General features: G+C 42.3%; 1 protein-coding gene across 2 annotated transcripts in view; it reads left to right on the forward strand.

The window, feature by feature from the left end:
- Positions 1-14,068, forward strand: part of CNTN3 (contactin 3) — a 100,151-nt gene that overhangs the window by 17,891 nt on the left and 68,192 nt on the right. For both annotated transcript variants that reach the window (XM_063411679.1, XM_063411680.1), the window contains exon 2: positions 6,445-6,579. In XM_063411679.1, the coding sequence (XP_063267749.1) occupies positions 6,522-6,579 (58 nt within the window). In that variant the 5' untranslated portion in view covers positions 6,445-6,521. The remainder of the gene's footprint in view (positions 1-6,444; positions 6,580-14,068) is intronic.

Here is a 14,068-nt window from a genome sequence, read left to right on the forward strand (position 1 = left end):
AGATTTGGGTCACTGTGGTGGGAATTGATCTTCAACAAACCAAATCTGTTGAGTTTTGAGTTGCTGTTACTTCAGACTTGCTAATTTTAAACTGCATCTCATAACTGAATAAATGGCAAGAGTTTAAAGAGAGTCTGGTAAACTTTTCCTGGAAAACTTTGGGAGGATTGCAGAGCTGGTTCTCTGTGAAGTGTCCCCGTGGGTGTCCCAGGATTGACTGAGCTGAGCTGTCCCCACAGGTGCTGCAGAATAAAGATGTGGAGAGGCTCTCCAGTGGTTGAGCAGAGTTGTGGAAGGTGATGGTCTAAATCCAGCAGGATTCCTGAGGACTTTAGGATAAATGTCATTCCTTAATTATTTTCTTTTTACAACTGTGCTGCTTTTGTCGAGATGGAATGTGGTAAGGGCTGAGCTGAGCTGAGCTGAAGGATTTTTGGTGGCTCCAGCTCTGAGATGGCAGAGCTGCAGGCAGGGAGTTGAGAAGAGCCTGGGGGCTGGACTGTCGAGAGGAATGGGAGATAAAAAGCAGAGATGTTCTGTGACACTCGGTGTGCAGAGATGGGGAGTTCAATCACTACAAACGCTCTTTGCTGCAGTGGGAGAAGGAGGGAGTGGAATAAGTTCCAGGGCCAGGGAGGGTGTTCTGCAGAGCACAGCACCTGTGTGAGCTGTTCCAGGGAAAATCAGATCAAGTGCAGAGGATGGATGGGCTGGGGAGGCAGGGGACCCTGCCTGAGAGTCGATAAACGCAGCCAGACAGAAGAAGCTGTAATAAAACTCCCCACAGAACAGTTGCTGCTCCTTCCATATTAAGCTGTTGTAAATTAATTTTGTATAAAACGATGCTTTTAACTAAGCCTCTGCTAATGGCACACTGGAGAGAACTTTAATCCTGCCCGGTGCTCGGTAATGGAGAAGTTTCTGTGGAGGTTCCTTGCAGGTTTTTGTGCTTGCAGCTCGGTCAGGAGGATTTGTGTGCTGAGGAAGAGCCACGGGCACCTCACAGGAGATACCTGGGCAGCAGCTTCCTAATGAGAGCTGCTGCTGGGGAGCAGGGATCTAATGAGACCCCAAAGGAGCTGCAGCAATCCCATTTTTCCTGGGTCTCAGGAACAGGCCACAGCATTGCTTAGCAGGTTTTTTAACTCTGCTCTTTGTCTTGCTGCTGTAGCTTTTAAGTGGTCAATCCTTTTTGATTTACAGCCTTTCAGGTGTAGTGGTTTGTGTTTCTTTCAGAAGTGTGCTGCCACTGCTGGCTCTGTGCTGGTCAATATTGCCTCTGTGTTTTGTTTTCCAAAGCCTTTCCAATCTCTTACATGGAATTACTCTGATATCTTACTCTCCAGATCTGCCTGGTGGATGATGTCAAATTGAATTACAAATTGAACTACAAATTACAAATTGAATGACAAAACTCCCTTCTAAGTTCTCCTCTTAAACTGGCACCATCTCTGCTTCAGTGCAACAAATACCAGTTTGATTTTAGTAAATAATTAGTGGTCAGCTGTGGCATTGGGCACTCTAACCTTGCCTGGGTATTTGCAGATACCTTTAGCACTTTGGAGTTGGATTCATCTCAGCACAGGCAGCTCCAAGTGAACTGGGCTGTGTTGGTAGCAAAGCAAAATCTGGAGATTACCTGATATTAGAAAAGATTGGCTTGATAAATCAGGTACAAAAGGAGAACTACCAAAGGGATTTAGTTCTCCTTCCTTTGGGGTTTTCAAGAGCCTGTAGGCTGCAGCATTTTTGTGATTGTTTTTATTGACCATGGAGAGGTTGGTGTGGAGTTCCCATGCAAAACTGGAATATTTTCACCGTGGAATTGGTTCCTTTCAGGCTTGGAGGGGGCAGAGGCTGGATTCAGTGGTGAGGGCAATGCCAGCTCAGCTCTTTGCTCATGGAAACCAAGTGCATTGAGTCACTTCACACAACTGATCTCATTTTGAGGGTAACCAGAGATGGATATCACTCCCCTAAATAAATACTGAAAAATGCTAAAATGGGCTGCTTGAGCTTCTTATGGAGTGTTCAGCACCTCATCTTTTTGTGCTGTGCTGTAGAGGTGATTTCAGCATTAATTTGAGTGTAAATCTCATTATTTATCCACATGAAGGCCCCAGAGCAGCTGTGGCTGCCCCTGGATCCCTGGCAGTTCCCAAGGCCAGGTTGGACACTGGGACAGTGGGAGGTGTCCCTGCCATGGCAGGGGTGGCACTGGGATGATCTTTATGGTCCTTTCCAACCCAAATAATTCCATGGTTTTATGAGATGTTAATAATTCCCCTGCCTTAGCCAAGATCTGCTGACCTCTAGTGTCAGGACATCACTTGATTTTCTGTGCTGTGTTCTGTGATCGATACAGAAAAATAAGTTCTGGGTCTCCATAGCTCTCCTGAGTTCCAGGAGTTTCTGATTAATTTAGACTCGATGACTCTACAAATTCCTCCTGCTCCAACTCCAAGTTGAAAATGAACTTGCCAGCCAGCTCTGACAGGTTCTACTTCTATTTATAGAAATAAAAAATTCCACCTTTAGGGAACTACTGCGTTTTATGTTTGACTCCGTGTAGTAAAAATTAAGGTCACTGAATAAAATTACTGACTCTTGAACCTTTCCCAAACTTTTTATTTTCTTCAGACATTCATATGCATCACTTGCCATATTATATGATCTGAAAGTTCTGAGGTCTTGGAAGGCTAATTTTAAAGGAAAAAAAATGAAGCTGAATTTTTTATATGTGTGTGTGCTCCCATCCTACTTAATTTGTTTGGCTGGTAGTTTGTTTGGGTTGGATTTTTTTTCTGGATAATTGGTTGTTTCCATCAAAAATTGGCTGAAGCAACTCATGAGAACTGACTTTTCTCTGAAAGTTGAAGAAATAAATAATAAAGAAATGTAATCCATTAATTTCTCCTGGTATTTTTTGCACCACTTCACACCTTTGCTTTTTTACTGCCTTGAAGTAACTTTGGCTTCAGAAAACAGAGCACTACCTAATAATAGGAAACTTCCTGATTTAAACAATAAATTTCTGTTTCATTTAACATATTCTGTGGCTATTACTTTGTTTCTTTACAATCATTTCCAACCATACCAGGTACTGTTGGTCTTTATTTTTTCTGGCCTTTACATACATAGTGCAGAATTTCGGGGGAGCCAGTTTAAGTCTTATTTCCAAAACCCCCCAGATGATGTTGTGGATCTTCCCCTTTGCTTCTATACAGAGGGACATGAAATAACTCTTAATATCAAGAGTAATTTTATTATAATTGATATTTTATTATTATTACTATTTTAATAGGGATATTTTAATGGGGATATTTTAATATTACATTAAAATTTAATTTGTAAGATGGGACATTTTGAAAACAAAATGCAGAGGCCAGGGGCTGGAACCTGAGGAGCAGCTGGGAGCTGTGGAGGTGGCAGAGATGCTCAGTATTGCCCTTGGATTTTGGATCCCTGGTTTGGCACTGGGTTTCTTTGCAGGTTATTTCCACGTGAGAAATAATTGGAGTATCTATATTACAAAAAGCAACTCACTGCAGCCTTTCTAACATAATGTTTTGGGGGTTTTAACACCTTAATTTTTAGATCGTCGTGGTAAGAAAGAAGAGGTTACAGTGAAGCTGAGCTGCTGGGGTGTTCAATATTTGATTTTTTTCTTTCCTTTTGGAGCAATTTCCAAGGCAGAAGCTTTCTCCAGTGCCAGGCATTGACCAAGGGTCTGTGAACAGCCTGATCCCACTGACTTGGTCCTTCATGTACCTCTCTGCAGAGAAAAAACAACTTTGGGCTGCTTTTCTTTGTAGGGAAGCAATGAACTGAGGAGAAACTTCAATAAATTCATCCTTTGGGTGCACATCTGGGTTTGCATCTCTATAAAGAGCAGACAGTTGAGCACGAGGATGCATTTATCTGGCTTGGAGCTGGAAATTCGAGCACTCCTAGGGGTGGTGCTTTTAAAATGAAGCAGTGGTATTCAGGAATAGAGCCTGGATTAGCAAAACCTTGCAGAACACAGGGAAAATGAAGTGTTTAAAGTAATTTAAGTCTTACAGCGTTAGCTGGTAGCTACTGTTCTCTCTTTAGATATTAAAATTTATTAAAATATAATGCAGCCAGAGGTTGGGATGTATTTTTATGATTTTATACCCACATGCAAAGCTTTCAATTTTTAAATTTTTTTTTTAGCTTCCACCAAAGCAGTTTTTTTTCTGGCCTGAAATGGATCTATCATGCTCTGCTTTGCCCAGAGCACTTAGAGAACAAAACCAAATTAATTTAGCTTCTCCATATTTTCCTTTTTTATTTCCTTGCAAGACTGCAAGAAAGCTGACACACAAGGGTGACCTACTTTAATATTCCTGCCTCACCTCCTCCCCTCTGCCCTCCCTGCCCTTCTGGCTGTGGAATTCCTGGATTCCACATCTGGAATGCCCCTGGGGCTGGGATGGTGATGCCCCAGCAGGATTTAGCCCTGCAGCCCAAGCTGGGCTGTTTTGGAAGTTTCTGTGCTGTCTGGCTGTTCCATGGATAACATTCCCTTCTTTATTTCTTTGCTGGTGCCCCTTGGAAACACAGGGTGAGGAATGGCCAACTCCAAGATTACAGCTTCAGCAAAAAGCATTTTTTTGTTGTTTTATTTTTTGTTGTTTCAGTTTGTCCTTTTTTTGTGGGGTTTTCTTTTGATTCTGGTAGTTTGGGATTTTTTTTTTTTTTTTGGTGGCTTTGCTTTGCAAAGGAAAGGAAAAAAATGAAACCAAAAACCAAACAGAAAAGGAGAAAAGTAAAGCCTTGAACTGCAGGTCCCACAGAACAGGTTTCTTTGCAGTCTCCCTTTTTTTTCTGGCTCAAAGGAAAGTTTGGAGAATGCTGTGAGGCACAGGCTGTGACCCTCAGGGTGTCCTGTGCTGGCCAGAGAGGTGGATTTATGATCTTTGTAGCTTGGGATATTCTGTGATTCTGTGAAGAATTACACTGCTGCCAAAGCTCTGTTGTGAGGTTTTTACCATGCAAAATAAACAGAATTTATTGTACTCTGACCACTCCTTTCGGAAACCAAAAACATTTCAGTTGCGTGTTGCAAACATTTTTTGATCTGAGGTCTGTGAGAACCTGGGTGAGGCTCCTAAAATAGTACCCAGGGCTGGGATATTCCCTCCGAATTGCCCTGGGTGTGATTTTCCCCTTCCCTTTGGGGTGCCTGGGCATTGCTGCATCCCTGCAGGGAGCCTTCCTCTGTGCCAGCTTCAATGCCAGGATCAATGCCTGATACTTGACAGAGATGTCAGGGGTTGGATTTGCTGATTTTCTGCTTCAGAAGCACGTGGGGAAAATGAGAAAGCAAGAACTTGAGCACTGGGTGCAGGATGCCACTGCCAGCCCTGCGTGGAGGTGACAGTGGGTCCCACAGGGACAGCAGCATGAGGAAAAATACCTTGTGGCAAAGGGTGATGTGTTTTGGAGGAGAGTAAATTCTCCTGGCTTGGGGATGTATCAGAGAGGATCCTCTGAATTCTTTTTCTGGGGAGCTTAGCTGGAAATTCCAACATTTGTTCTACAGCAATATTAAACCCTTAATTCTAATTTTTAAAAAAAGGGGGTAATTCACATGCAAACATCAAGTTCAGACAGCTCAGAGCTGGCTCCTCAGAATTAGTAGGTGCTTTCTTGACTTTAATATTGCCCTGCAGTGATCTGTAGGCTAATGTCCAGAAGGAATCATTTAGTCTGGGCTGTGTCCTGCCTGCCTCCCCTTCCTCTGAAGAAAGAGGATGCTGTGGAAGTGACATCCAGGAAATACAAAGGCCAGAATTGTCCTACGATTGAAGAAAAATTACTGTAAAGCTTCTTTAGGAAAAGAACTATAAGTAAAATAATGTCATAGACAGGTTGGTATGCTGTGGCAGAGGTAAAAGTGGCAGTAAATTGGTTTGTTGCACCTGGTGCAGAAGTCCAAAGAGGAATTGTAAAAGCCATTGGTGAGCACATCACCCTCCAGTACATTGAAAAAAGGATGGGTTGGATATGGCTTTAATGGAATCAGCTCCTGGTTTGTGCTGTTGCCAGCAGCACAAGCTGCTCCTCCCAGATGTGTTCAGCTGCTGAGCTGTGTATGAGTGCACCTTGTGTACTCCCTCCCTTTAAATCCACTGTATCCCACAAATAAATCAGTGCTGGAGCTTGGTGGGAAGTGGGAACTGCAAAATCAACTTAGCTCTCAGCTCTGCTCCTGCTGGAGAATAAAACTTCCAGCACCTCCTGTACATGAGAAAATGTGAAATATGAATGCACCCTTCTGTTGGGGGATTTAGTCCTGGAAAAAAGAGGAACATGAAAGGATGTGCTAAATTTGTATTTATTTAAAAGTGCATTAACAAGGAAGTAAGTTCTTAAGGACCATCAAGGGATTCAACTTGGTGTCTGTTCTTTTAACAGGTTAAACCTTGCCCTCTGAAAGAATTAAACACAGTTCCTCTGAGACAAGCAGAGCTGCTGAATTCAGGAGACTGAAGATGCTGCTGCTGCTGTGGGGGCAGCTGCTCCTGGTGCCGTTTGTTGGCTGCCTTGCAGGTAACAATCATCTCTGACTCCTCTCTCAGAACTAAGTTCCCACATTCAAGGTTTCAGCTGCACTTGAGGAGAGCCCAGAGGCTTTGAAATGCACAAGTGATGTAGAGTTTAGAACCCAAGCATGTGCTAGACATGGTAAATAATGCAAAAATATTAAAAGCGAGTGAATTAAAGGAACCTTTGCCACGCAGGGATGTGCTTTCAGAGCAGGCAGAAGGTATTTGAGTGCATTCAGGATGCTGATGGGAGAGCTGCAATGTGTGTTTGTCTTTAACTGGACATTGCAGATTCTTGCTGTGTGATTGCTGCAGCTTCTCTCGAAACTCTGTTTTAGAATGAGGAGCAGCACTGTGTTGTTGCTGAGCTGCTGAATTGGTGCAGAGATTTGCTTTTCTTGCTGTGCCAGACAGCTCCCAGGGTTTGGAGCTGCTGTTGGGATCTCCTCTCTGCTGCCACATCAGCTCTGCAGAGTTGTTTTTCTTTACCTCGTGGAGCTCAGGCTTGCCTTGGTGATCCCTTTGCTCTTCTCCAGCATCCCCAGTGCTGCCAGGTGTGTGAGGGGAGGGGAGAAGCTCCTGTCCTGTCCCCAGAGCTTGGCTCTGGTGAATTCTGTGCCCCTTGGCTTTGCCAGGCCTGCCAAGAGCAGGGCAGTGCATCCTCTCCAGGATGGTCAGCACGGCTCTGGGGAGGAGGGCAGTGCCTGTTCTTCATGGAACATGAAAATGGAGAGGTTTATCCCCAGGGTTTGCTGGGGATAGATGAGTTTGCCTTCCAGGACCTCCAGTGCAGGAGGGATGGAGGGAATCCTGTGGCTGCCCTGGGCAGTCCCCTGGCTGTGGTTTCCTCCTGATCCTGTGCTGTGCCAGCCTCTCCTTCCATCCCCTTCCTGCTGTGCCCAGTGCTTGTGTTGGGGCTTGGAGTCCTGCACACAGCTCCAAGGTAGATGGATTTAGCTTTCCATGGAGGTTCAGGAGGCCGGGATTTGTTTTTGGCTTAGTCAGGAGCTGTAAAGAAAGGGCAGTGACGTTGTTAAAGCAGCATCCATCCTCCCTGTGCACCCATTTCAGGTCACTCCCTGCACTGGGCACTTGCCAAGAGTCACTTTAGTGCCCTTGGGGAGTTGGTGGATAGGAGGACCAACAAGAAGTAAAGTAAAAAGCTGATTTTCCTATTCCAAAAGCCAGCTGGTGTGGTGGGGCAGGGTTGAGGGGAGCCTGGAGCACCCATTACGGATGCACATCCCTGACTGATCCACAATTGTAGAATTGCTGGCACTGAGGAGGGTGTGTGGAACCCCAGTCAGCACCTACAGAGACAAGAGTTGATGCAATTCAAGAAACTTTTCCAGCTGCCGGCCCCATCTCCCTCAAAACTCTCAAGAAAGGCTCAATCCTGACAGAAAAATCTGCTTTTTGGAGCCTGGGTTTGTGTTCCAGGCCAACATTACCTGTTTGCTTCAGCTGTGTGACTCCTCAGTGGAGCTTTGGAACAGCAGGCTGCTGAAATCCGCTTGGGAATCCTGGAGCTGAATTGATTTCAAAGCAGATTGTGGTGAGAGCATGCTGTAAATGTAAAAAGAAGTTGTCAAACAGTTTGGAGAATGTTATTTTAACCTCTTATTAAGACAGATCAGCAGGTATTCTGCCTCCCCATAGAAAACCATTTTTCTTTGGCTTTGCCTATAAGCAAAAAGACAGTTCTAGTAAGAGCTGTCTGCAGTTCAGTGTTGTGAAATAACATCATAGCTGCAGAAAAGGAGATGATGCTGATCTTGGCTTATAAACCCTGACATTCTCTGTCTTTGCAGATAATGTATTTCAAACTAGGCCCCTTATTGCAGTGCCCTATATTGAATTGCTTTTCCTTTATCCGTTGTGAATCTTCATAGTTCATCAAAGAGGGGAATGTGAGAGGATCTAATGTAAAAAAACAGTGGCCCTTGGGTTTTTGTTTATTGAAGTGTGATTACATCTGTATGACTAATGATCCCATGGTCTTTTTGTCCATTTACCTTGGGGAGCAAAAAGGTGATTACTGAGTATTAAATATATATATATATATATGGGGGGTTTCCAAATGTCTACCTCGTTAGGAGAGGAATTTCAGAACACACACTTTAGCATTATTATGTTTAAATTACTCTGAAGAGCGGCTTCAAAGATAAAAAGAAGTAAAATATGCAAAACAGCATCAACAAAATGTGCAAAACTAAGCTGTGGCGAAGTCATGAATTAATTCCAGGTGTAACTTCTGCAAATTCTGATTCCTGTAGGGCCTTCACTTCTCCTGAGTGCTCTTGGTCCTTTGGGGAATGGGGTTCAAGGAAATGAAACAAGGAGGGCTCTGTGTGTAAATGTGTAATTTTTTCACCTTCAGGAGATGAAAGGGCACATTTCAAACATCATGTCCAGGGTGAGACCTGGAGACGCCACTTGGATTAAAAATCAAACAATTCTGACTCCTTGCCACTGCAAACAGTGTATCCTAATACTGTCTCTGCTGCACTTTATTTAAATAGAGAAAATCACAAATAATTATTAATTTTTTTCCTCCAGCCATTGCAAGCCTTGTCCAAAAAAAAAAAAATCCAAAAAAACCCCACCAAAAACACAAGACCACAAACAAAAAAACCCATCCAATGCACTGCAGTAATATATATAAACTATTTGGACATTGAAGTGTGATTCCTGTTGTATCACTTTATACTAAATTATACAAAGTTCTTCTTCTAATTCCTTATTCAGCAGTCTGTTTGAGCTTAAAACTAGATCATATTCTGTGTATTTCTTGATGTCAATTCAGGTGTTTTTATTGCTTTCATTTTTATTTTTTCATTTTGTTTTCTCAGTCTAATACAGAAATAAACTGTTAAGCCCTCAGGCACAGCAATGTCATGGATCAGATTCACAGTTCTCCTCTTTTTTAGTATCAAGTTTAGGAGACTTATGAAATTGGAAAGCGTGATTCTTTCTTTGTTTTCCAAAGAGCATGAAAGCAAACCTCCTGTGTTCTTACTGCTCTGATGTTGTGATTAAATCATGCCACAAGGAAAGCAGAAATGTCCTCTTCAGATTTTGTTTGCTGGGGAGTTTCTTTATGGGTAAAAGTCCATTTGTAAGAAAAAAAAAATAAACAGCATCATTCACTACTCCTGTTCAAATTCAGTTTTCATTAAGAGTTACAGCCTTCAGACAGAGCCAGCCTGCCTTCTGATGCATAATGCTTTTGCATATTAATAGTAATCTCCTTTTTGTGCATTATACATGTCCAGCCTTCATGTTCAAGTGCAGCTATGCCAGTAGTGACTGTCAGAATTGTTTAGCTGGGATGGCTTGTGCAGCACGACCAGGATTCATTGCACTGGCAGGAAGTTTGGGTTTGGTTAGTTACAAAATGAGAAACCAGTCTTAAGAGTTCTGCTTTTTTCTGAAGTATTTGGGGAGCAAAAAGGTGATTGCTGAGCATTATATATATGTGTGTGTGTATATATATGTGTGTCTATATATATGTATGTGGAGTTTCTGCCTGCCTTATTTAAAATTTGGAAACACTCACTTTAGCATTATTGTGTTTAAATGACTCTGAAGAGCAGCTTCCATGATAAAAAGGAGTAGAATGTGCAGAACAGCATCCACAGTGGAATGTGCAAAACTCACCTGTGAGCTGTGGTGAAGTCATGAATTAATCCAGGTGTAATTCTTGCAGCTTCTGGTTCTTGTAGGGTCTTCACCCCTCCTGAGAGCCCTGACTGCACTTGACTTTTGGGGTAGCAAAATTCCCCTCTGGAGCAGCCTTGGGCGCTCCTGAGTGAGGTGACCACGTTTAATCCATTCACTTGGAATTAGGTGAGGGGGAAAAAAGTCTCCTTCATGAGGATCTGTGTTTTCAGCTAAATATCAGCTTGGACCTGGATATAAATTTAAGTCCAAAGCCCTTGGACTTAAATTTAAAAAAACCTTTGTTGAGGTCTTTACATCCCAGCCTTTCTCCAAGCTCATGGATTTCCAGGAGTCTGCATTTCCATGATGGGCATGGAATATTACAATATGTATTTCCAGAAGTGGAGAAAATGCTGTTACATTCAAATTCTTTTTGAAGAGAGGCCTTTAATAGCTTTTGAAGAGTCTCCTTGGTTTCTGCTTTATCTTTCAAGCTGAGGAAAGCCTCCTCTTGAAAGGCAGCTCCCTCGTGCAGCAGATACTGTCTAACCTTAAAGCTGAATCCTCACCTTCAGACAATTAATGCTTCATTTCAACAAGACAAATGCTGCCTTTATCTCCATTAATTAAGCTTACTGCAGGTTTGATGACATTTGAATGGAGAAATTTTGGCTGGTGGCAATTCTGATTTTCACATAAATTACCAAGAAGGAATTTCTAGGCGGTTTATCCTGCAATAAAATTTTGTTACTGCAAATATTACTGAGCATGAAGGCTGTACATTTGTACTTACACAGTTCTTCTGCCTACTGCAGTTTGAAGTGCACTACAATACAGCAAGTAATTCCAATATATTTCTTGTAAAAGGTTATGGAGCTTGAGCACATTGAATAGTAATCCCTACTGGAATACTTACTCCAATCCATAAGCTAAATATTGATTTAATATGTATTGTGGTAAATCCCAATGCCTTAGGACTTCTGTTTGCTGAATTTTTTGATAGGTAGATCATTGCCTGATGTTTTGTTTATTTGCTGTGTGGCTTCAGCCTTTTTTCCCAGACACCTTGGAAGAGGTTTTGAAGATTCCCAGCTTTCCCTGATTTCCCTTAGCATGAAGCCAGAAGCTTCTCCACGGTTGTTTTTTGGGTTTTAGTTTGGGCCAACACTGTCAAAGTTTCAGCAGAAGTGAAGTCCTGGAAGTTGTTGCAAGACCCTTGGCTTCCATCCCTTCCACCCCCTCACTTGAGAGGCTCAGGGCACAGTGGAGTTAAAAAAATCAGATTAAAGAGGCTGTGGCTGACAGTTGAAAAGCAGGGAAGGTACACTGGGTTGAAATCTAAAGCTGAATAATTTGGCAGATGTTCAGCAAAACAGCAGAACTGAGAAAAATTCGGTTTGCATTTAAAAAAAGCTCTTCAGTAGAAACTGTTCTGATTTTTCTTGTTGTTCTTAATGATGATGTTCAAAATGAATGCTTTAGGTTTTTAATTTTTTGGTGATTTTAAATGTGTGGCTGCCAGTGCCTTGGACAAAAGCTGTATTTGTGCCATAATTAACCTCTCATTTTTTTGTGTCATAACAAATGTGTTAATAGTAGCCTTTAGCTCTTCCAATCCAGGATGTACATATCAGCAGAGAGATTTCAGGGATCAGTGTTTGTCAGGGATTAGAACACAATTTACACAGTGTTTTTTCAGTAACAAAATAACACAACATTGTAAAGGATAAAGCTTAACCTCAACCATATTTACTAAACGTGTGTGAAAACCTAAGCGAATAAAAGCTCATTTATATTCTTGTCTGATTAGCACAATCAGAACTTATTGATGCTAAAACGAGCCAAATTTCCATAACTATAAACAGAATATTAAAATACAGTTGGCTAGAAGAGCGTGATGTTTTTCCCCTCCTTGGATGGAACATGGAGTGAGGACTTTCTTGGTGACTTTTTTGGGGTCTTTCAAGAAAATCAAAGGCATTTCAAAGCCAGGCCTTTGGGCAAGGAAGCAGAACTTTCTGTAGGGAAGTGTTTGCAGCCTTGGAGTAGAAAGCAGAAGGTAAATAAATGTATGTGTAGGTAAATGTGTTTGTGCTTGGCTGTCCTTTATTTCTGCATGGCTGTGGGTGAGATGTTCAGGAACATTTGTAGAAACCACTTTATTTGAAGCAGCCACTCCAAGTATTTGTAGTATTTGACTCAGTAGATGAGAGCAGAAAACCTCAGTAAAGAAGGGGAGGTACAGAATGACTTTGTGCAGTGATGTAAATAAGGAATTCCATACTGAAGCCAACTGGGTGTTTCCCTGTGGTGTAAAATGAGAATGACAGAATGGTTTGGGTTGGAGGAGACCTTAAAGATTATTTAGTGGCACCTCCTGGGCAGGGGCACAGAAACGTGGAATAATAGCACAATGCAAGGAGTTTTGAGGAGACCTGGGTTTGAGGGTGATGCCTGTGAGCTTGTGCAGGTGACCCAAATTTCCATTTAATTTGCCAAGAAAAAGCCTAATGGCACTTTGGAAGTTTTTGTGTGGTCCCAAGGATCTGGGTAAGAGGAGTCTCAAAGCTGAGACATACCACATTTATCCTAAATACACACAAGGGTTAGTTCCTATCTCTAAAGTGTCATTTTGTTAAAAAGTACCGTGTGAGCATCACTTTTATTCAGCAGGGACAGCAGAGCGTGTCAGGATCCTGTTTGAAATAATCAGAAATTGCATCTCCAGTGCTGCCACTCCACCCTCACTGTGCCTCAGTGAGCTGCAGTCACACCTTGCAGCTCCTCTGCAAAAGAATTTAGTGCAACTCGAGGTGCTCTGCATGCAGCAAGAAGCAAAAAGGACTGCAGAGGAGAGCACAGCATTCCCCTGCCTCTGGCAGTTGTTGTGCAATGAGAACTTCAGCATGGTCTAAACCTCAATTAAAAATAGCTCCATTTGCATAGTCAAGGGTAATTAGTGTATATTTTATCCTGATTCCTCGTATGGCTATTTATAACTCAGAAAACAATAAAATCCTCAGGTTGTTTGATTCAGTTAAGGGTCCTCCTGTAGCTCAGAGGTGGCACATGAAGATCTCCCTGTTGGTGAACACCCGAATGGCAAATTTTCATATTGGAGATAGCTTGGCAGAGAAAAGGTTAAAATAAGAATTCCTCTTCCAAAGCTGTGCTGCGTGTCCAGGAAAAGTTTTTATTCCAGATTATTTCCAGTCTTTATATTGCCAGAAATCATCCACTGGTAGAGACTTTATGAATTGAGTGTTTTAAGGTTTTCATCCCATTTCTCATTTTTAAGATTTGCTGTGTTGGGAGATCACATGGCCCTGGATTTATTGAGTCAGGGCAGCTCTGGGGTGTGGAATGGAAGGAAAGACATTTTCCCTGCGCTTTTCAAAGTGAGAAGAAACATTTATCCTGTATCAACAATTTGAAAATAGGACAGATTCATTCCTTGGCAGGATGTTTTGTGCTGGCTGGGCAGCGATTCCAGCCAGCACTGATAAGAGCCAGTGTTTTCTGAGATAAGCTGCTGACAGTAATGGTGCCTTGACTTTCTGGGGAGAGGGGCTGTGTGACAATTCTTCCTGCCTTCAGAGTTTGTAAGAACTGCCTTTGATTTTCTACAGAAAAACCCTAGATCTGAATCTCCTTACTAGCCTATGTAAAACTTCATTGCAGACCACAGACTGTAGTTAAAAGTGAGACAATTACGTGGCTGGATCTATTTTTTATACATAATTTATATCTGAAATCTGAAGATTCATCTCCAATTTCACATCTCCATCCATAGCATTGCTGCAGAGGGGACATATTTCAGCTCTTGCAAG

Source organism: Prinia subflava, chromosome 14, assembly GCF_021018805.1.
Source record: "Prinia subflava isolate CZ2003 ecotype Zambia chromosome 14, Cam_Psub_1.2, whole genome shotgun sequence".
NCBI classification, from domain to species: Eukaryota; Metazoa; Chordata; class Aves; order Passeriformes; family Cisticolidae; genus Prinia; species Prinia subflava.